At 31.9% G+C, this 24,249-nt stretch overlaps 3 protein-coding genes across 7 annotated transcripts; 1 reads left to right on the top strand and 2 right to left on the bottom strand.

Moving 5' to 3' along the window:
- Window positions 1-6,407: 6,407 nt before the first annotated feature.
- Window positions 6,408-10,090, bottom strand: LOC105630801 (amino acid transporter AVT6A). Its single transcript, XM_012212766.4, has 5 exons — window positions 9,342-10,090; window positions 8,816-8,968; window positions 8,172-8,375; window positions 7,193-7,658; window positions 6,408-7,058 (listed from the first exon to the last, which is right to left on the bottom strand). Exons 1-5 carry the CDS (start codon window positions 9,745-9,747, stop codon window positions 6,914-6,916), a joined length of 1,374 nt encoding a protein of 457 aa, XP_012068156.1. The 5' UTR covers window positions 9,748-10,090; the 3' UTR covers window positions 6,408-6,913.
- Window positions 8,828-13,340, bottom strand: LOC105630802 (DNA binding protein). 5 transcript variants are annotated; one of them, XM_020678027.3, is made up of 5 exons: window positions 12,998-13,338; window positions 12,718-12,913; window positions 12,541-12,627; window positions 11,157-11,340; window positions 8,828-8,968 (listed from the first exon to the last, which is right to left on the bottom strand). In XM_020678027.3, the coding sequence occupies exons 1-4, from the start codon at window positions 13,216-13,218 to the stop codon at window positions 11,188-11,190; spliced, it is 657 nt and encodes a 218-aa protein (XP_020533686.1). In that variant the 5' UTR covers window positions 13,219-13,338; the 3' UTR covers window positions 8,828-8,968; window positions 11,157-11,187. The 5 variants fall into 5 exon arrangements, with proteins under 5 accessions (XP_020533686.1, XP_020533687.1, XP_012068158.1 ...); XM_020678028.3 differs by lacking the exon at window positions 8,828-8,968 and adding an exon at window positions 10,449-11,044; XM_012212768.4 differs by lacking the exon at window positions 8,828-8,968 and adding an exon at window positions 10,449-11,016.
- Window positions 13,341-18,962: 5,622 nt separating this feature from the next.
- Window positions 18,963-23,535, top strand: SQE (squalene monooxygenase). The gene is made up of 8 exons (NM_001308727.1): window positions 18,963-19,217; window positions 20,716-20,827; window positions 20,994-21,168; window positions 21,418-21,586; window positions 21,757-21,975; window positions 22,125-22,400; window positions 22,584-22,862; window positions 23,243-23,535. Exons 1-8 carry the CDS (start codon window positions 18,963-18,965, stop codon window positions 23,351-23,353), a joined length of 1,596 nt encoding a protein of 531 aa, NP_001295656.1. The 3' UTR covers window positions 23,354-23,535.
- Window positions 23,536-24,249: the final 714 nt, after the last annotated feature.

Below are 24,249 nucleotides of genomic sequence, written 5' to 3'. Positions count from 1 at the left end.
CAAACATAGCACAATTGTTGGTCCAAGTCGATTACTTCATCATCGGCAGTACATCCATTTAGCTACGGTCATGGTGCTGTAGCGCAGCATCAGGTTTCATGCTCCTTAGGAGTATGCAAATAATCTCCACAGACCCACATTACTATATTCAAAACAGTCCAAAAGTAAAGAAAAATGAGTTTACTAAAGACACTGCAAAAAGGCAATACTAGGACCGTATGTAGGACATACAGCAGGTGAAGGAATAACTGATAAGGGGTGAAGACGTCATTTTGCAAGAAAAAACAGTTGTAAGTTTTATTTATTTTTAATATATTTATTTACCGGAATCCTTGGAATTGGAGGAGTGGAAAAAAAAAATGACAGCCTTAAGGTCATTGGGACACGTTTGGATGTTAGATGTAAAGAGAAGAGATCGGCCTGTACAGTACATTATCTAAGATTCATGGGTAACATTAGCTCTGAGACCGCACATGACGTGGGTAAGGTGAGATGAGATTAGGACACGTGGCAGAACAGTGATCCAAGTTCACCTACTATATGGGACCACTATGCACTAAATTAATCATAATTAATTTATAGGTGATCAGACGATGATAAATAAGAAAAACTGAAGTATTTTTCATATATAAAATTGATAATTACGTATTAATTTAATGTATGGAAATCCCATACACAATTTTTATTTTTATTATAATATAATGTTTAAACTTTAAACAGTACTAGTGTTAGAACTCACGCGATGCGCGGAGAATTATTTAATAATGAAATAATTTTTTATAACTTCAACACAAACATGGCACGAAAATTAGACGGCTGACATGAACACGACAAGTTTAACCTGCTTAATATCATAAATATGTTAAGTGGATCGTGTTGACTCATATACAACCCATGTAACCTGCTTAATATAAAAAATAGGTTAAGTGGATGTGTTGACCTATATATGACCCACGTAACCTGTTTATAGAATTTTTAACTCTTAACCTATTTAACTCCAATTATATTTAAAAATAAATTTTCACATGTAAAATGCATAAATTCTTCAAGATTTATAATTAAAATAAAAAATAATACACAATAAAATTTAAATAGGTTTTAGTTTGAGTATTTATATCTAACACTAAAATTATCTTTTTACTCTTAAATAAACAGGTCACTCGTCTAACCCGTGACACAATACGTTTATATTCATGTCATAAATGGATAACTCGTTCATAACATGAACTCGTTTAACCTCAACTCTAACTCATTTATTTCGCATGTTAGGAGGATCGTGTGCGGGTGTCATGACCTATTTTGACACCTCTAATATGACTTGCATAAAAAAAAATAAACACGCTATTAATATACTTTCCAATAGTGATAATAATTTTGAGAATTTAACTAATTATATTGAAAAAAGAAATTAAATATTTTTTATTTTATTTTTATAATTTATTACAAATAATTTTTTTATTTATTTAAAATATTAATATATTATACTTATTTAGTTTAGTGTGTCCTAAACGTGTGAATCTTCTATTTTTAAAAAATTATAATCGCGCACGTTCCCGTGTCACGTGATGAAGTGTTTTTGTAATATATTTTTTATCTTGTTTTATTAATGAATAGTAAAAAATAAGAAGGGACTAATTTTTTTTTGGACAACCTTTTTTATTTATTTTCTTTCGATATAAAAGAAAAATAAAATTAATTTTTATTATTTTTATAGTTTTTTATTTTCCTTCTAATTTCAAAAATTATCAAAATTCTTTTCCTTTATATTTCTGTCTTATTTTCAAATAAAATAATTTTTGCTTATTAATATTAATTTAGTTTTTTTTTCCTCCTATATGAGATTATCTGAAAATATAATTATTTTTTCCTTATAATCCACACAATGCGTAGAGTAATATTAAAAGATGAAATAGTATTTTATAACATCATTCAAAAAAAGTAAAATTATATAATAAAATGATAAATTGTATCTTATTGAAATATGCTGAAAAGTTGCGATGCTAAAATACGTCTTCTTAAATATCATGCAAAAGTTTTTCATAAGGTATGCAATAAGCAAAAGTCATGCATGATATGACCTGCATAAAAAAATGCATGCACACTATTAATATATTTTTCAATAGTGATAATGATTTTGAGAATTTAACTATTGAAATAATAAATTAAGTATTTTTTATTTTATGTGTATGATTTATTATAAAAGATTGTTTATTTATTTAAAATATTAATGTATTACTTATTTAGTGTAGCGTGTCCTCAGCGTATAGATGTCATACTTTTTAAAAATTATCATTTCCGTGCTCAACCTAGCTTCGGGTATATGAGACTACTCCTTACACTAAGCTAATCAACTAAGATATTTTTTTTATTACCAATAAAAGTAAAGTGTTTTTTTTTTTAATTTGCCTTTGTGTCATTGAAATAAGAAATTATTTTTTTGTTATTTTATGTTTATAATTTATTATAAGTTATTATTTATTTATTTAAAATATTAATATATTATTTATTTAGTGTATCATAAGCGTGTGGATGTCCTACTTTTTTAAAAATTATCATATCTCGTACGTTTCAATTTATATTTTTAAATTGCTTATATATTGTTTATTCACACTCTTTTTAAGTGTGTGAATTATTTATTAATTATTTTGTAAGGATAAATAAAATTATATTAATATATTAAATTAAATGCTAGAGATAATATTTTTTATATATATTATATTGATAGAATGATTATTTGAAAATATAAAATAACTAATCTTTGTATTATTCTTACAATTATGCTAAATTGTGTGAATTTTATTATTCGTCATTCTATAATCCAAAAATAATATCAAGTAGCAAACTGTGTTATTTACACTTTGCTTCCATATAAAGCAAACTACCCTGCTTTTATATATTATATAGATAAATATAAATAAATAAATATTTTTCAAGAGTGACAATAATTTTGAGAATTTAATTAATCATTGAAATAAGAAATGAAGTATTTTTTTATTTTATGTTTATTATTTATTATAAATATTTGTTTATTTATTATTATATCCAATACATTCTCATATCTCGTGTCCCGTGTCTATGCAACATATATAAGATTACTCATACATAAAGGTAATCATTAAAAATAAAAAATTAAATTTTTTTTAATTATATGTTTTTTATTTGTTATAAATGTTTGTTTATTTGTTATCATATATTTTGTACGTTCCATATCTCGTGTTCTGTGTCCGTGCAACTTAACTCGCGGTATAAACTAAATATTTCTTATTTTATGACTTGGGTTATTTATATTTTAATTTAATTCAATACATTATCTTGATAAGATGTAATTAATGGATATTATCAAGATAAAAACATTATTTAAAAATATAAAACAACTTATCTTCTTACAATTGCTGTCATTACACCTGATTTTCTTACAACCGTGCTAAATAATTATTGTTTTATTCATACTTGACAATTTCAAATGTTTACACTTGGCTTTTATATAATACAAACTACTCTATTTATATATATATATATATATATATATATATATATATATATATATATATATATAGCCGGCTACCACAATCTCCACTGCCATGTCATCACCTAATTCTTTGTATTTTGTCAAAAGTGCTTGTCTTCATTGCAACAATTTAATTATTAATTACATAAAATAAAATATAAAAATCATAATTTTTTATTAAGAATTTTAAAAAAACTTCATAAGATTTATAATTTAAAATTAAATCTAGGTATGGAATATTTTTTTTCTTTTTTTTGACCAATCTATTTTTAGCGGTAAAAATTGCGGGGAAAATAAAAAACAAAGGTCAAATGGATTTTATAGGAAAGGAGAAAGCGAAAGGAGACGAGATTGGACATTTATTAGCGGCAGTGGATTTTGATAATGGATTTATTAGTCTGACGTTAATAATGCTATTAATCTTCACTCGTGGATCACAGCTTGTCATGTGATTGCCTTTACACTGTTTACGCGTAAACGCTGTCTTGCATCGTGTTTATCACATTTTTTAATTTTATATCATTTAAAAAAATCATTAAATTTATTTAAATTATGATAAATTATTTAATAAATTAATTAATTATTTTTAATTTAATATTATTTTTGTTTAAAAATTTATTAAGTTGAAATAATAATCATTGGTCATATAAAAAAGATATTTATTGCTCATTGAAATCATAAACATTCGAAATAATTTTGGAATAAATTATTTTCTCAAATGTGATAAGTATCGTAAAATGAAAATATTAATTGCTTTTTTTTTTACACGAAAAGAGCAGTAAAATTTAATATGATATTAGTTACCTTAATTCTTCGTTTATTTTAAAATTCGGTTATTAGTAAATGGCATTATATTTGTTAGTAAATACACATATTTTAAAAAGAAAAATAAAGTATAGTTTAAAATAAATAAAAAAGAAAAGTGTGATTAACAGGACACATAAACAATTAATTAATATAATAGGTAGGTCCCATTAATTTGTTATATTTATTGTTTGGCCAATGGTTAGGTGTTGAGTGAGAAAAAGGACATTCGTGTTTGTAAATTAAGTTTTTTTTTTTTTTTTCTAGAAGAAAATTTATAAATTCATCTGCGGACAAAAGATTAACAACTGGGTCCATTATTACACTTTAAAATTCAAATTATGACCTTAATTAATTTTGTACATACCATGATCATCACCGACACTATCCTTTGTTTTTTGTTGGAAACGACACTGTGCTTCATTAAAATGTCAATGAAAGTCTTTTTTTTGTCTTTTACCGATCATCTCCTGCGTCAATTTTGTTTATAATCAAAATATATAATCCATTTTGAATCATACAATATAAAGATTTTTTACCTTTTCAGTAAATTATTTTTTTTAAAATTAAATTTATATTTTCGCTCTTACGGAAATTGAAGTCATTAACAATTTCAATCAACCAAATATGTTATGGTTTTATATTATTTTTTAGTGGACTTACACTTTACAAAGAGGATTTTCAATAATTAAATTAACCTATTTTTTAAATAAAAATTAATAAAATAAATGTTCATCCAATAATGCAACGAAGAGGAATTATTTTTGTTTCTTTAAACTAGTACCCTGATGGGAAAGTAGACCCACGTGAATGGAAAAGAAGGCTAACAACAAATGGGAAAGGTCATTGATGTTATGGCTAATGACGGTCAATTGGATTAATGGAAAGACAAATAGTATTTTCTTTTTTAATTTCCTTAAAATTAAAAACAATTCAATATTCAACATATTTTTGTTGACTTGTTTTTATAGATTTCTCTTCATCACCTAATGATTCACTGGAAACGTGCACCGGATGAGGTGTGCTTTGCATGTTTTGCTTTTCTTCCACTCTTTTTTTAAGTGATTTAAAGGGAAGTTTCTGCTTTGATTGATCCAAAAATTTACTTACAGTTATTAGATTTAACTCGCATTTCTATTTAAATCATAAAAACCCGTTGATCTATTATACTTCGGTTAAATTAATAATTCTCAAATTTCATATATTTAAGAGATTGGATTAATTTAATGTAATTCATTTTAACGCTTTGCTTATTTATCCAATTGAGAATTAAGAATTGAAATATTATGCAATAATTTATAATTAACATAGATATATGAAAATATTATTTTTCCTTGTCAAATTTAACAATTCTTAAACAAAAAGTGTATAAAGATTAGTAAATTATTTGTCAATGACAAAATTAGGTTAATAATGTAGAAGGTGATGGATGATAGTAGCCTTTCACCATTCTTGATCGATTTTAGTACCTTACAGCAAAACTCCATTTGACGGGATATTAATTTGGACATTTTCAAAAGAAGTGAAAAATATAAATGATAAGAATAAGTTAATATAGTGCGCACTTCTACCTCAACCCATGCATTGTCCTCTAATAGAATAGTTAAAATTCAAGTTTTGACACGTTTGATATTTTCTATACCCAACACATGATTAAATTCCGTGTCGGTGCCATGCTCTAAAATTTAAAATAGTTTCAACTGCAAGCAACCAAATCTTGTGGGCAATCATTAGCAGACAGCCATATAACTTGATACCGGAGGTCTATGGGCCCCTTTCAATTTAGTTTCTATCAAAAAACATATACACACACGAGCTTACATTTTGTTTCACAGAATGTGTCGATATTTAATGTTTAGCTTTTAATTATTTTTTAATAATTGTATTTTTTTTTTATAGACAACAATTAGCTAATAGAACAATAGCTTATTACAAAAAATAAAGAAAAATAGCTAACAATTGTTACAAAAGTTTAATATTACTGATGGATTAATATTACAGAACAAATCCATCGACTAGAGTCTAATATTACCGAACAATCACATCGACTGAACTAGGTAGAAGGCGGCAGAAGAGCCATTTGGAGACATTATAATTCAGAAAAATAATAAAAATTTAAATGATGACCCTTTCCATTTTGACTGTTCTTAAACAGGTTACAGGTTCATGAACTTAGATTGTGTTGTGTCGGTTCAAAAGGAAGAGCTTAAAATAATGTTCATATACATCACATGTGCTAAAATTAAAACAAACGGATGGAATATGGATATAGTACAACTCATAGATGGGCCGATCTGAACTAAATTAGAGCCCAAATCATTTTCATTTTCATTCCTTCTGGGCTTAAGTGCTTCAGTATCGCCAAACCCAGACCCTACCTATAAGGCCCAACAACATTTGAAAAGGGAAAAATATTTCTTTCTTTCACTCTTATGAGAAGTATCAAAACCAAAGAAAATTAGTTGCTTGCTTCAATGTACAACGATTGTAAGCACCAACAATTAAATGAGGAGCTGCAGCTCTTTCCATGTTCAAGATGTAACATATTTGTACATCTTTTATGTAGGATTCTGTTATAACGACCAGTTATAATCTTCTCAGTCAGTTCAGCTTCAAACTCTTATTGTCAAAATTGAAAATGCTATAAACATCACTGCAAATGGCTGCCGTGCTCGATGAGACAGCCAATAGTATCATCACCCATGATTTTAGTCTGTCATTCTTTGTTGCAATTCCATGGGTGTCCCTGGAAAGCAAACCGCAATATCGGGAATAAGTGGCTGATATTATTAATAAAGATATTATAGGGATATGAATTTTGATGACATTGAGCATTGTTGGTTGTGATGTTAAGAGTAAGAATTATCCATAGTTGCTAACCTGAGAGCAATGGCTGCTGGAAAGATGAAACCGACAGATATAGCGGCTGTGGCTCCAGTGAACTGGAATGCGTCCCAGATGTTAGGCACAAAATTGGCTCCCACAAAGATAAATCCCATGAGAACTGCAGTTATTGATATGAATCTTCTGTTGTCATATACAATGGGAATGGCATATGGAAAGAGAAGACCATCCAGGTTCAGGCGAAGAGAGAAAAAGACGATTGGGAAAACAAGCATCAGGTGGACACCATAGCTCATTCTAACCACGTCGTCTAACAGTGAACTGAATGGAATTCCAAGATCACCATCAAAATTGGCAAGCACATCATCCAGTGTTTCATCACCGAAAAGAAGAATTCCGAAGAAGCTGGTAGCAATATAGACAGATGAACATAAAGTAAGGGATGTCCGCACTATTGACTTCATTTGGGTGGGGTCTTTCAGTTCATTTTCTATGGGGTGAACTGCAAAATGCATTTGAACGAGCAGGCATGAGGCAACCAAGAAGTTAATTAGTGGGAGCAAGCAGCCATGTTACAGTTTGTGCATAAATTCAGAAGTATATCTTCTCATGGATTTGTGAAAAATAACAATGTATACTTTATAATGCATAAGAAGAATAGTCCTCTCTCAGGGCTTTTCCAATTTCTTAAGTTCAAGCTGCCCACTCATGAGTAATATGCTCGTGGTGAACTTGAGTGGAAAGATATATTTGAAAATGTAATGATTCAACTTGGATCAACTGAGCAAGTCTTAGTAAATAAGACCTTCCCCATCCTAAAAGGACCAGCATAACAAAAGTTCCTCTCATTAATGTTATTTTTATGTGAACTCAATAATATTAACTCCTTAAAATGATTTTGGAAGTTGAAGAGAGAAGCTAATGCAAACATATTAAAGTAAAATCAATTGATAATATTCAGCACTTGAAAGATAAGCATCCGATAGCTGCCCTTAACCATAATTACATGACTTACCATTGTGGTGACATATATAAGCAGTAACCAGGATAGGTACAGTTGTAAATAGCTTCCAGAAAGATGCCTGATCGATGAGTTCGGGGATCAAACGTGGCATTTTGACACCTCCTTCTATTAATTTAACAATTGCCACTCCTGCTGTGATGGCCACAAATACAATAGCTAGTCCCACTGATAATGCTGATGTGTATCTCAATGAATCTAACATCGCAAGAAAGGTAAGGTACAGAAGTTAGTCGCTGTTTCTTACAATTATGCTAAAGAAGAAGGAAAACTAAAAGGGATGTTTCATTTAGAGTAAAGGTCAGAATTCTTGCAAATATGGAAAGAATGAGAGCAAAACTCTTCTCTATGTTAGACAATTTTTTGCACGAAGAGCTGAACTCAGTAAATATGTTTGAGTCAGCATGCTAAAAGTGTCACCTCTAATTCTAGCATTTAGAACCTAAACTAAATAAGGATGTTTGTGATACTACTAAGTTTGTTCTGCATAAAAAACATTTCTTGGAATTTGGAATTGCACATATAAAGTTATCAACTAAGAGTTACTTCATTTTCAAACTACAAAGCGAACCAATCAATGAAATTCTCCGTTAAACATTGTTATACACTTTCAAATGCAAGACAAGAAGTAAGCTTACCAACGCGCTTGAATGAAATTAGAGGAGTGAATACAAAAAGTGTGGTGAGCAGCAGCAAGAAGGAGCGTGAAGTCCACCAATGTTGTCCAAACCATTCTTCCATAATTCCTGAATGGTGGACCCCATCTGACAATGTTCCCGCCAACACATCACCTACCACGCAAAAAAAAAAAAAAAGTTAGTAAGCACCAACCATTGGATCATGATCTAACGGCAGAGAACAATTGAAAACTGAACGCGCACATATTACAATAGTTTTGAACTTCTTCACAAAGACGTCTTAATACGCTGTTAAAGACATTCGACATAACACGCGGTCTAAAACGTGCTAGCTACCCAGAACTTCTACCTGTCATAGCTTAACGGTTAAGCCTAAAGGAAGGACCAACCGAACCAAGAATTCGACTTTAGCTCGAAAACCCAAGACCAGAAAGCGAACAACAGAAATTTAACATGCATAACATCGTGTTCCTGACAAATTTAAGTTAAATAATATAAAACTAAAAAAATAATTTAATGTCTGTACCGATTATAATCATGTATACGATGAGGATGCCGAGGTTGTTGATGACAATGCAGACTTGAAGGAGGGTTCGGCCGGGCCCACTGAACGCATCGGCGACAACGCCAGCATATGTGGCGGACTTGGAAGCTTTACCGAATCTTATAATCATGTCGACCGATGACTCTGTTAACATGGCTCCCAATATGATCATAGTCAGACCTGGAATTAGGCCCAATTGGTTTACGGTGGCCGGAAGAGCCATGATCCCGGCACCGACGATGGTTGTGGAGAGGTTGAAAACGGCTCCTGAGAAGGAGGCGCCATCAAATCCGACCTCGAGAGGCTCGTGGTCGTCGTGCTTTTGAGGCAGGAGAGGGGTCCTGGGACTCCGGCGGTATTTTGGTTCGCTGGAGGATATAACGGTCATCTTGAAACAGTTAGCCGTTGAAGTGGGCGTTGACGTTGAAAAAGAAGAGTCGTGACCTGTGAGAAGCGAGATTTTATAGGGGTGTTCACTTTTCACGCGGGAATCGACGTGGAGACTACGGTCATTACAAGGGCCAAAACCAATTAGGCGTTGACACCTGGAAAATTAGCGCTATTTGTTGAAACGATCGACTTAAAACGAGATTTTCCATATCCCCGTCCGTTAGAAAGCCGTTGCAGAAAGGTGAAAAAGGAAAGAGAATGAGGACAGAACACCTACCATGATGAGTTTTTGTTTTTTGTTTTTTTTTTCCAAAACAGGTTAATGGTTAATATTTTTTAAAAAAATTAAAGTAGTGTCGTTAGTCATTGGGTGTTTGTCACAAGCAGTTCCCTTTTTTTTTTTTTTTTCCCTTGTCTTGTGTTCTTTCAAATTGGAAATGCCGGAAGGGAAGCCAATAGTTACAAAAAAAAAAAAAAAAAAAAAAAAATCTTCTGCTCGTTGGTTTGTCTTCTGTTCGTTTTAACTGACCTGGATCTGATGCTGCTTTGAGGCGGTTCGCTTAGGCCAAACTGCAACAACTTAGCCTTGTAAGCAAAGCAGTAGTTTCACACTGACTAGCCCACCCCACCGTACAATGATGCATTTTTCTTAAATTAAGCGCATATACTTGATTTTAACTAATCAAGAAGCAGATGCAATTTAACTTGTAATATTCCATCAGAAAACTTCTGATATTTTATTAATCGTTTGGGTGGCATAGAAACAGTCAAATATTATCACATGCACTAAAAAGAAAGCAGCTTCACTCTAGATCCATCTATATCCATCCAACCATATATCTACTAGGCCTCTAGGTTTGGTGGCACATTCACTTTCTAATGAGGGAGATCCCAGGTCTGGTCTGAAAATAGAGTTTGGGGACCGGGAATACAGTTGTAAAAGATAGCACGGGGCAGGCAAAAGATGTAATGGAGGAGAAGAAACAAACAGAAAACGAACTGCTTCTGGCATGGCTTCTAACCTCAATGTTCTTAACCTAACTTGTATATGAATTGACAATATCAAAACCCAAGCGAGTTGAAAATGAACAACATTCAAGGCAGGTTTTTGTGTCATAAGCCGTAATTATCACTTTATCCAAAGTCCGCAGGGGAGACTAGGACCAAGACATTTCTATACTCATCTTTTAGTCAAACGAAATGGAATATGTTACCAGATTGGTAGACTTTACAGTAGGCAGTAGAAACTACCAGTAACATGCATTATCTGCAGCCATGAGCTAACAATTAATATACTGCATCATTGAAAGCCAAACGGATAGGTAAATAAAAACTGGAAGTCGGATTGCATTAATGAATTGAAAGTAACTGCTAAGGACATCCATAATTTACAGACCAATCACTTACAAGCATAGGTGTCAAGTCAGACAGCAGCACATCAACGTTTTCTCTTTCTTTTTATGTCTCTATCTGCATTAGTCCTTGAGTCTGGATCTTGCTGCGAAGCTAGCAACTTGGCCCCAACGACAGAACTCCATAAGGCTCTTTCTACATCAGATGGTGTGAAGAAGTCCCCATCTATGCTTAATTCCTTGAAAAAGAAACAAAAAATAATAATAAATAAAGAACTAACCAATATATGCCAGCATAGTTTTGCTGGAGCTTGGATTATTTGTACCATTCTTTTGACAGACAACAAGCACTGATGCAAAAAGGCCAAACAAAATGAAATCTTGAACTTGCAATGCTTATAATATATATAGGTTTATTAATACACTCAATTGAAAGGACATGAATTGTTCAATATGGCAAACCGGCAAGTCAAGAAGTCAATCTATAAGTCATTCATCATCTTTATTATTCTTAGTTAAAGCAGCTTAAAAAGATGATGGTCTTTCAGAAAGATTTTGATGAATGTGCATTATGAATTTCCAGTTCGCAAGCTTTAACTAATCTGCACACTATCCCTGAGATGCAAGGTAGAAAGCTGTTGCATTTTAACAGCACTTAATCATCACAAGATCCAAAAAAAAAAAAAAATAAATAAATAAATAATTAGAGCTACAATGTCTCAAGCAATATGGAGTTAGGCAGGTGAATTATTTTCCACAATATTGCTCACTCTAAAATGACTGAGTTCCATTGCATTTGGAAGCTAGCTTCACAGTAGAATATAACTAGATTATGAACAGTTCTTCTAATTAGACCCGCCAAAATTTAAATTGCCTCTGGCCTTGCAAGGCAGCAGTGGACTTCAATGAAAAGCAACGTTAACATCATCTTTAATATCTCCTATATACTAAATGACTAATGAGAAATAACTACTCAGCAACAGCACCTAAGTAGCACATAGCTGAATTGTCAATTATAGAAGTGGTAAAAAAGCTGACTTTCAAATTTCGTTACCTAACATCATATTATAGCGCTCTTTTCTTCTGTAACTTTTGGATGAATGATATTTTATAATATAACAAATATCCAGTATCTCATAAATAACCTGGACCCATCACTTGGTTAAGTGTAATAGCAAATTCAGCAGAATATTATCAATATTAACCTCGTCTAACTGTCCAAATTACCACTGGACAAACCAGGCATCCTCTGAGAGAGATTAGATTGAAATGTACCATCAAAATGACGCCTTTCCTTTGTTTAACACAACTTATTTATTTAGCAACAGTTATGCATCCTCTAAGCAGAAATTCCTTGCTCAATGCAGATTAAAAATAATGGAAAACAGTCTGATAAAAGAATACCCATGCAATTTAATAAAAATGAAAATCCTTTTGACCTTAGCTTTACTCTGTAGTTTATCCACGAAAAATAGATACTGCTTCAATGTATAACTTTTGGAGCTACCCAAAGCTGCCTCCATGGCCTTTCAAATCAGTCGAATAAGCTAATAGCTGAGTAACCAGACAGAAACAAAACAAAATTCAATCAAAATAAAATGTAACACCAAGATAACCTCATCAGACATGAAGGGTGCAACATCAGGCGCGTAAGCTGCCAAAACGGCGGAAGCAGTTGCCGGACCAACGCCTTTCAGAACTGTAAGCTGAGAGACAGCTTTCGAAACATCAGGAAGCGATTCAAAGGCTTTTTGAGAAGCAGATTTCACTAATTCCTCATCCAAGGAGGACACGAATTCCAGCAAGCGGGGCCTAAAAATGTACATAAACTCACCAAATATTAACAGCAATTTTTTATAAGATATATAAACGAATAAAGAGTGAAACAGCGGTTACCTCCATTTTCCACGGGAAAGTTTCCATTGCATGAGCTTGGAGAGCTCAGGAGTGGTGATGTATGGGTTAGGGTTCCGTTGGTGGAGGAGAGAAGGAAGTTGGATTCTGTAGAACTCGTCAAGAGAAACGAGGTCGGGCTTGTTGAGAGATTTTATGTGGGCTGAATAGGAAGAGAGGGCCTCCTTCCATAAACTGAGATTGGAGCTCCGAAAATCCATCATTGCAGGCAATAGTAGCAGTTGCGATGGTTTCGCTTCCCTCCGCCGGAGTTTTTCAATTTCTGATTGCCTTTCTTGTGGATTGGGCACGTGATCTTCATCTCGGGCCTAACCTCTCGACAATGAGTTATGCCGTGCTACATCTTCCCTATGCTGGGCCGAGAACAACCATAGGCTAAGTTGCTAAGTGGGCTGCCAAGAATTTGTTTTGAATAGTTAGAACTTAAAATACTTGATAAATGTAAAGCACTTAATTTTATTTCAAAAATACCATTCAAATATAGTTTTAGTTTTGTTTTACAACAAACGGCAATATATATCTGGATTTTACATTTCATTGCTAAGCAAGTTTGTATATCATATTATAAATTATTTTTTATTTTTCAAAATTTTTAATTTGATGCAAATACTGTGCCTTTGATTAAATAAAAAAAATAAATTTAATACAATGCAATTGTATTTGGGCTATAATTATTTAGAATAACTATTATTTCCTCTTGATTTTAATCAAGTTAATTATTTTATCTTTGTATTATTAAAAATATATGATTTCGTCACTAATTTTTAATTACATCTGACCTTTTAATCCTTGCAATTATTTTTTAATTTTTGCCATTAATTTGTATGAAAATAATAAAAATATCTTCCTTTAACTAAATTGCACTCTATCCCGAGATGCAAGATAGAAAATTGTTGCAATAGCATTTCTGATTAAATAATTAGATCTACAATATGAAGTTAGTACTTAAATTATCTTTCATATTATTGATCTCTCTAAAATATGACTTAGTTCCTTTACATTTGGAAGATATATAGCTTTGTAGTAGAATACTACTAGATTGTAAAACATTTCATCTCATTAAACCTGCCGAAATTTTAAATTGCCATAAGGAGATTGTATAAAGAATGACTCTTGTTATTGAGAATTCATCATTCAAGGAAAAAAAAAATAACCGTCAAAGTGTGTTGCCGATTATTTAATTAGTGTTTCATCAAATATTAAAAAGAATACTGATTTATAATCTGTTACCTAAAATTCTAAATATGACGCTGCTAAACATTGATAGCGTGATTGTCTTTTTTATCAATATAATTTTGAGTAAGCATCTTTAACACTATAATATAATTATACCCTTTCATATGTTAAGAACAAACATTGAATGTTCCAAGATGAGCCGCCAACTTAAATTGAAAAAATGAATTGTTGAGCAATCACAAAATAGGTTCCCCAAACGTTATAAGACAATTACAAAAGCAGCATTTTCTTAGGACCATCTCAAGATTTATTGACAAAATAATGTTACATAATTCCACGAGCAAAACAAAATTAAATCACCTCTAAAGAATGAATGACATCACCGTTACAATATATCTAAGAAAGCAACATGTTTCAGGGACCATCTAAATTATTCCCAACAATTAAAAAAATATCGTTCCAGATAAAAATAAGACTAAGCCAATAGAAACTAAAATATAAAATATAAATAATGCTTTTTTTTTTTTTCATTTATAAATTTTTTAATTTGATGCGAGTAATCTGTCTATAATAAAATTAAAAAATAAATTTAATATGATGCTGGTTAAATAAAATTTTAATTGATTTTTATTTTTCGATGTAATAAATAACTAACTAACTAACTAACTAATAAATTCCTGTGTTTAAATCGTATCAACATAAAATAGACTGATATCAAACTTGACTTTGTTAGCACAAAATTCAACGTTTGTACAGAGATATTTGCATGACCAACAATACGATTTCCCCACTCTTCATTGCACCCACCAACACCAATTAATTAAGAAATTGATAACCATTGCTTTGCTTGTAATTTTGAATTTACAATAGTTTAACCAACATCCATCATCACGTTCACAACAGTTTTATGGTGATTTATATATGTAAATCAATTTCCTGAGCTAATGAATTTGGGTTTTTGAAATTCCTTTTAGTCACATCTTCCACTAGATTACAAATTTCTAATCACAATTATGCACAAACAATCAACTTTGTCGCTTAGCTCTGTGAGGGGTTAGCATTTGGTTTAGCTGAACCGGACAGAATTGGTTCCGTCTGACTAAATGAGCCGTACAGATCGGACCGAACACTATAAAAATCGGTTCAGTATCGAACCAAATCACCTATCTTGAACATAAAAGACTAATTTGGTTAGCTACGTATAAGATCAGAACTGGAACCATAAACCCAACCAATTAAGTTAATATATATATATATATCGTGTCCTCCCTTTGTTCATCATTGAGAAGAAGCCGATATTAGTTAAAAGAAATACTAGTTGTTTTGTCCGTGTTAGTGCAGCACGTGCATGATGATGGTAATCCCTTGCCAACTTTGGAGCCTGTGGTTTTTTATTCTCCTCTTCATCGGCCTTCCCATCTTTTTGTCTTTAATTTAGCAATAAGTAATTTTTTTTTTTAATTTTCGTATTTGATATGTTAAATAAATATTCAATTTAATAAAATTAAATCTTCCAAATTTTATTTTGAATTAAACCTTTTCAAACATACTGCTTTCTGTTAATATAAATTTGTAGCTCTTTTCTTGAAACCTTGGCCACCAACCCCCCCATTTGTTTTTTTCTTGAAACCTTCTTGGCCACAAAAACTTTTCATTGCTTTGCAAAGTGTCAATCATTTCAACTACTGGGTTTGGCTTTATTAGGATGGAAAACACATCATTCACATAATTCACATTCGCAACATTTCCTTGTAGCTCCCATTACACAAATTTTTTCATCCACAAGAATGATAAAACCTTCATCATCACTTCATTGACTCCAATAACCAAGTGCATTGCTTATTTGGATTAACAAAATGAAAGAAAAAGACTTTGCCCCTTAATCTCAAATAAATAACAACTAAAATTGCAAAACTAGTTGAAGAAGTAACTGAAAGATATCTTGTTTCGTTTAGAAAATATATATATATATATATATATAATTTTCTTGACTTGGTTGCTTCGTGGAATTCTTCAAATGGACTACACTTTTGTTTTGGTCATCCACTTAATTCTTTATAAAGATTCAAAAGTTAAGTCTACCACTTTATTTCCCATATGGGAGTCGGTTTAATTTTCTTTCCATAAATCTTGAACCTAACATTAGCGTTCATCAGGAAATATCTTGACCTTTGGATCATTGTTATAGTTTCTTTGTGTGTGATTATTATGAGTCAAACATGTTAAGTTAATTACCTCTAAGATTCAGTTCAACAAGCCAAACTATTGGTCCGTTAGGTTTTAGACCATGCAATTATTTGCCGGCTGCCTAAATTGGCAAATATAGTAATGTACCATTTTTCCAGCTTAGAATAGTGAATTTTTAACCAACAATATTTAAATTTTAATGCAAATAAACTGCATCTTCACGTTCTGTAAAATTAGGGTTTCAAAGTATGAATCGAATATAGAAATACGTTTACTAATAAAAAAAGAGGTGAATTTTCAAAAGTGCAATTGATAGAATAAACCAACTATATATTATCATATAATTCATTCACGAGATATCCTTCTAACAGCCAATTAGTTAGGTAATAGTGCCAAAAACAAGTACATAAATTGTATCGAAGGGAGAAGATTGACCACCCATAATTCTAACACACACTATGCTTGCCCATTGATTAATTCCCATGGTTTCTTACAAAACCTAAAGACACGTATGTTTTTTTAATTAAGAAAATTAAGAAAATATAGTTGGGTATTATAATTAATTAGTTAACTATCCTTATCGCACATCCACCAGTAGAGGAAATCAAAAAGCCATGGACCGCTCACATTTTTAAAATTACAGTTGTATAAATCGTATCTTAATTGTTGACAATAAGACTAATTAAGACTGTCCACATCTAAAGTTAGTAACTAAATTTTAGGTATAATCACAATTTATATTATATTTTGTTTGGTGAAAATATTTTTATTTTGGCATTTACAAATTGAACAAGCCGTTGGCCTTTTCATTTTTGTCAAATTTAAGTGTTAAATTACCATATAATAGTAGAACCAGTAATCAAATTTGGGGGACAAAAAAAAAAATCAAAAATTTAAAGGGGGCCAAATAAATTTTTTTTCAACTATTTTTTTTTAATTCATGGCGAAAATGAAAAAAAATTTGGAGTTAGGGAGTGACCACGCCCAGCCATCTTTCCGTCCACCTCTACGGCTCTACCATCATTACGGTTCATTGATCCAACTTTTTTTAATGGTTTGGTTAATTAATTTAATTAATTTCATTGTTAATCTCAACTTATGAGCACAGTGATCAATTAAGAATGGTATGGACACATCGTTAAGACTTATGAGTTTTCTTTTTTTTTTTTTATTTGATAATAATTGGACAACTTATTTTGTATAAAATATATAAAATGTGAATAAAACAAATTTTCAAATAAAAAAAATTGCAAATGAGAAGATTATAATTGTAAATTATATTAACATTCCTAACCAGAAATATCATGCACATGAATATGCACATTTAGATAATATTTGCATAATTATATTTTCAACTCTAGATTATAGTAAAAAGTTTTTGATTTTTCAATGCTTAAAGAGTATTCATATTTTTTTTTTATCATTAAAATAACTTAAAAATAAATTGCATTTCATTGCAATTCTTTTTTAAACATTGCCAGAAATATTATCAAATTTAAATGGTGTTTGATAAAACTAAACATCAAATGCTGAAACTAAGTAAAACAATTGTTTTAAAAAATATAATAATTTGTTATTGTGTTCCTGAAATTTTTTCTGATTTTAATTTAAATATCTTGACCTACTATCTTTAATTTATTTGAGAGTTTTAAATGATGTAAAATAAATAAATAATTTCAAATTATAAATTTAGATTAGAATGAATAGTTCACCATTTTTCTTCTCCTTTAGTAAGACTGAGCGTTTAATTCTTATAAATCAAGCAAATAGTTAATACGTGTTACAAGCATTCTATTCATTAGTGGTCAGCATAATTTAATATTAGGTTAAATTGGGATACCTATGTAGTTAATAAAAAGAATGAAATTCAAAATAACTTGGTCTAGTATTGAGGCACATTAGACTCCATGGAATCGATATTTTAGAGAGAACTTTTAATATAATTGATCGAATCGTTGAATCGATTTTAGAGCATTTTTATGATTCAAAATGCATTTCTAATATATGTATTTTTTTTAAAGGGATAGTATGCGTATTTAAAAAAAAAAAAACTTTCAACATAATTACTCTAATACTCAAAAGAGATTAATCTCTAATTTACCGCGGGAGCGGAAGTATATGGTTGCCAGTAAAAAAAATAAAATAAAATAAAATAGAGGCTATTCCAACTCATTGATAAAAAATATACCCAGTGGCCAGCGATTTGTCTTTTGTCGAATACGAAGGGCAGGGAGGGACTTTCGATTTATTATTTTAATTTTTCATAAAGTAAGAAAAACGAACAAAGGAGTCAAGGCGCACGTTAACCGAATCACAGTGGAGGCGCACGTTAGAAGTAAAACGTACACGTTTTGACCTTTGTTGCTGAGACTAAATGTGTACACTCCGTTTGAGTGAGGGCCTCTATAAAAGGATCATGTCGTTCCTGATGGTTCTCGTGTTCTGTTAAGTTAACTAAAAAGCCTTTTTTATCATAAAAGCTATTGCCAGCAAATCTTTCGTATTCTAGCTACCGAAAGCAAACGCTAGAAATTGACAACTACCGGAGCATCGTTTCCGTTTGTAATTTTATTTTCTTGTGAAAATGGCGGATCATTACTTGCTTGGGTGGATCTTCGCCTCTGTGATTGGGCTTTTCGCTTTATACTATATGGTGTATTTGGTGGTGAAGAGGGAAGAGGAGAATAGTAGAAGAACTTTCTTCCAGGCTAGAAGAGACTCCGTCAGGACTATATCTGCTATCAATGGAGAATGTAGATCCGATGACCGCTCCGGTGTAGATGTCATCATCGTCGGCGCCGGTGTGGCTGGCTCCGCTCTCGCTCATACTCTCGGCAAGGTGAGTTTAACTTTTCCCTTTCACATGTTCCCCTTGCATTTTCTCGACAACCAGCCATAGAGAAGCATGATTTGTTTCGTTTTTCTTATAATATTATTTATTTTAGCTATAGAATGCTTTCTCTTTTCCTTTTTTTTTTTTTTTTTTTTTTGAAATTAGAAAAGTTCTTCCCTAGTAGCGAATAGAATTTTAAATTGGGCTATGAGCTGTAAAGTGTCAGCTGTGCTCCTCCTTTTCCTTTACCTGATATCGCCATCTGTATCTTGTTTTTCACGATAAAAAAAAAAAGAGGAGTCTGTTAAGAGGTCCTGAGATACTAGCTGGATTCGATTTCAACATTTAAATCCTAGAATTATATGACTTAGATTGATTTGAGCTTAATTAGATGATTTTTATACTCATCTCCAAATGGATTTCTTGTTTCGTGTTTATTTGAACACATGCCGTTTCGTCATTTTTGTTTTCCAATTCCAGATGCCATCGGGGACACGTGTTTAATTTTCTTTTTAAAAATTATCAACTTATTTACAGTGTCACAGAATTATTTTAGATTTATTTCCCTTCTGCTTCCATCAGATGCATAGATAGAAGACGAGTATCATACAAACGTATGCATAGATATTTGCAGGCCCATAAACACGCGAAGCTTCTAGGAATATTTTGGTCTTCTTAGTAGTTGAGAAAACAACAGATACCATAATAATATGCGCTTAGAGCGATCCATATGCCAAGCACAGCTGCCATTTAGTTTACTCCTTTTCTTTTATGATTGGAAAGGGGTTGTCAGTAGTGAAGTCACTTCTGTCAAGTTAATTATATGATTTTTCTTTATGTTTTTTGGTTTTATATAATTTCTATTACAGTATTACGGATTCAACAGTTTCTTGATCTGTCTTTGGGTGATGAATGGAAACAGTTCGGACTTGTTTGGTGGAAAATTTCAATCCTCTGGTGTCTTATCTAGTGGAACATTAGTTCTTACGTAACAGATAGCTTTACAATTAACGATTGGGTAGGACAAGCTGGGCAAAAAAGAATTTATTATTAAAAAATTCTTCATATGTGGATTGTGGTCGAGTCTATTTTTTGATTGTTTTATAGAATTAGTTTGCTATTCCTTTACCATGCTCTTGTAATTATAATTATCTGCTAGCAAGCAAGACATGGATTGAATAACTCATACATGCTATAACTCTTAATTGCTGGGATTCGTTGAAGTTCCTTTTCTATAATTTGTAACTATAAACTATTACTTAATTTCGTTGGGATTTAACTTATTTTAATCCTTATTCTGTTGTAACATTCTCAAAGAAACTAATAAATTATGCTTCATCATTTGACTTCTTTGTTTTTTTTTTTCGTAATTTGACTTCTTTGTTTTTTTTTTTCGTATTGATTTGCTCCATGGTTGGCCCATTGAATCATACGGTTATTTTATTTGGATATTTTAAGTTATAGTTATTTCAATTTTAAATTGAGTTTGTGATCTGGAAAACAGGAAGGGCGTCGAGTGCATGTAATTGAAAGAGACTTGACTGAACCTGACAGAATTGTTGGTGAACTACTTCAACCAGGAGGCTATCTAAAGTTAATTGAATTAGGACTTGAAGGTGCGTTTAATGATAGTTTTTTATTCACCTGTACAAATTTTTAAGCTTACTAGTGTTTTTTTTTATTGAATTTATTATTATTATTATTAGTTTAATAGCATATTTTGCCTAGCTGAATTACAGTAAGACCCAATTGCTGTAACCTTTATCATATTTCATGCTGCAGATTGCGTGGATGGAATTGATGCACAAAGGGTGTTCGGTTATGCGCTTTTCAAGGATGGAAAACATACCCAACTTGCTTATCCCTTAGAAAAGTTTCACTCGGATGTGGCAGGGAGGAGCTTTCATAATGGACGCTTCATACAGAGGATGCGTGAAAAGGCTGCATCCCTTCCCAAGTACGTCTTTTCGCCGAGTATAGATGTATAAATGTGGTAATGCCTTGGGAAAATTGTACTGGATCTCAAATTGATCTCAATAGTTTATCCAGTATTTCTACCATAATTTTTTCATATTAACAATTTGGTTAAATTGGCTGATCTCTGTTTCTCTGAAATGGGGATCCGTGTGTTATCTAAGGGCATATTGTGATCTTACGAGGTTTATCCTATAATCATCTTAATAGTACTTCGTTTTTATTTCTTCAGTGTACGATTGGAGCAAGGAACTGTCACTTCCCTAATTGAAGAAAATGGGGTAATTAAAGGGGTGCAGTACAAAACAAAAACAGGTGAAGAGCTTACAGCTTTTGCGCCTTTGACAATTGTTTGTGATGGCTGTTTCTCGAACTTGCGTCGCTCCCTTTGCAACCCTAAGGTGATGACACAGGAATCATTACTGTATTACTGCTAAATAATGATTGGTTTCATGTGTTTAAGCATATTATCTACCTTTCTTACATAAATCCTTCACTACCTTTCTTTTTGATGTGATGAAGTAATTCCTAGAATTAGAGAGTCAAACTGAATTCTGATTATCTTCTGCAGGTAGATGTTCCCTCTTGTTTTGTTGGTTTGGTACTGGAGAATTGCCATCTCCCTTATGCAAATCATGGTCATGTTATACTAGCAGACCCTTCCCCAATTTTATTCTATCCTATCAGTAGCACAGAAGTTCGCTGTCTGGTTGATGTACCTGGACAGAAGGTCCCTTCTATTTCAAATGGTGAAATGGCAATGTATTTGAAGAATGTTGTGGCACCTCAGGTATATTATTTAGGATCAATGCATTTAATGATGAATTTGTAGCTTTTATTTTCATTGCTTTCTGTATCACAAATTAATGTTAAAACTGCTTTTATCTTGATTTTTGTTTGATGGTGTGTTCAACTGACCTTATGAAATGTATATTGCAGGTTCCCCCAGAAATATATGATTCTTTTATAGCTGCAATTGACAAGGGAAACATTAGGACAATGCCAAACAGAAGCATGCCAGCTTCTCCCTATCCTACTCCTGGTGCGTTGTTAATGGGTGATGCATTCAACATGCGCCATCCTCTAACTGGGGGAGGAATGACTGTGGCACTATCTGACATTGTTGTGCTACGGGATCTTCTCAAACCTCTGCATGATCTACATGATGCACCTACACTTTGCCGGTATCTTGAATCCTTTTACACTCTGCGTAAGGTATGAGTTATATTCATATGCCAGTTTTATATGCCTGCTACAACTGGAGTAGTGGCTGCTTTTCCTTCTCGTATTGGCATGAAATGCTTTTTGGTTATGGAAACTAAACTTCAAAATGGAACTTTGACAAAGATTAGGATTCCATGTTACTTCATTCAACTCAACATCTTCATTGCTTTGCAGCCCGTGGCATCAACAATCAATACACTGGCAGGGGCCCTCTACAAGGTGTTTTCTTCTTCACCTGATGAAGCAAGGCAGGAAATGCGCAGGGCTTGCTTTGATTATTTGAGTCTTGGAGGCGTATTCTCAACAGGACCAGTCTCTTTGCTTTCGGGTTTAAATCCTCGTCCGTTGAGCTTGGTTCTCCATTTCTTTGCGGTTGCAGTTTATGGGTGTGGTCGGTTGTTGTTGCCTTTTCCTTCACCCAAGCGCATCTGGATTGGTGCTAGGCTGATATCGGTGCATATCTATCTCTCTTCTATCCACTTTTTAGGCCACATTTGGTTCATGATATTACATGAACAGGGAGGGAGTAGCCATTCTTAGCTTTGCTTCAAATCTAAATATGAAATAACTATTCCATTAAATAGCAAATTCATTAGTTTTTATTAAAAAATATGATAGTTTATAATAGATAATTTAATTATTCAATTTATAGAACACATTTTATAAAGAGAGGAAAAAAAAGTATCTCCATGACATGGGATAGCTGTTTTAATTGTTGTTATGACATTTCGTGAACCAAACAAGGCCTAGGTTTGCATCACAATTCATCAAGTTCATTTACGGTGTATTACTTTTTTCAAGTACTAAAAATATCAAGGTACTTTTTCATGCAGGGTGCCTCGGGAATCATCTTCCCTATTATTAAGGCAGAAGGGGTTAGGCAAATGTTCTTCCCTGCAACAGTTCCAGCTTATTATAGAGCTCCTCCCACTAAATGCAATTGAAGATAAAGAATTTGTGAAGCAGAGCTGCATTGGATTTCCATTCCTTTTTCAAAGTTAAATGGGGTGGGTGAATGTCTTACCAAAGAAGTGGACAACTGTGAAATGTGAATTATCATATCCTTTAGGCTGTTCATAACTGTGACTCTTGAGTTCAAAATATATATATATAAAAAAAAAAAAAATTACTAATGGAATTAATTTCTCACGTAGACCTAATCCTTGCCTTTTCGGTATTGTACCTTGTTTTCTAGCATCTAATTATTCTAAGGATATACTCCCTCAATTTCAAAATATAAATTAGTTTAAAGTTTTTCCACAGATATTAAAGAATTTTTAAAAATTATAATAAAATGAAGAGTAATTTTATTAAATTATCTTTCATTTTAAAGTTAAAAATAGTTATTTATGAGGATAATTTTTATATTAAATGTAAACAAAGATAATATTAAAAAAATATTTCTTGAAATATTCAAAACAGACTCATATTTTAAAAAGGAGTATGTTATAAATTGTTAACGTTGCAAAGGACCTAAGCCTTGTGCCTTCCGCGTTTATCGGAGCACAGTGATTAAGTGCTTTTCAACTGTCAGCGTTAGATAAATAAAATAATTTATTCACAACGGTGCCATGCCATTTTTGTGAGACTCAGTGTGTTATTAAGCATTTACCCAATTTCGTCCCTTATCCTTCATTTATTTATTTAAATAGTCCAAGAAACGGGCACGATTACCTCTCCATCTAAAATGGAAGCACCTTCCTTTTCTGTCATGTTGAATCCAAATGCTCCAACACATGAATGTTGCAAAAAATGCAAATGTTAATATGGTTGCGATCGCATGAGATTCGACAAAATTAATGATGACACATTCAATAAATGATGCAAGTAACAAAAGTTG

The sequence above is a fragment of the Jatropha curcas genome, chromosome 9 (genome assembly GCF_041381405.1).
Source record: "Jatropha curcas cultivar XTBG-Jc1 chromosome 9, XTBG_Jcur_1.0, whole genome shotgun sequence".
Lineage (NCBI taxonomy): Eukaryota > Viridiplantae > Streptophyta > Magnoliopsida > Malpighiales > Euphorbiaceae > Jatropha > Jatropha curcas.
Note: the sequence above shows the minus strand (reverse complement) of the source record. Positions and strands in the feature narration are given on the sequence as shown.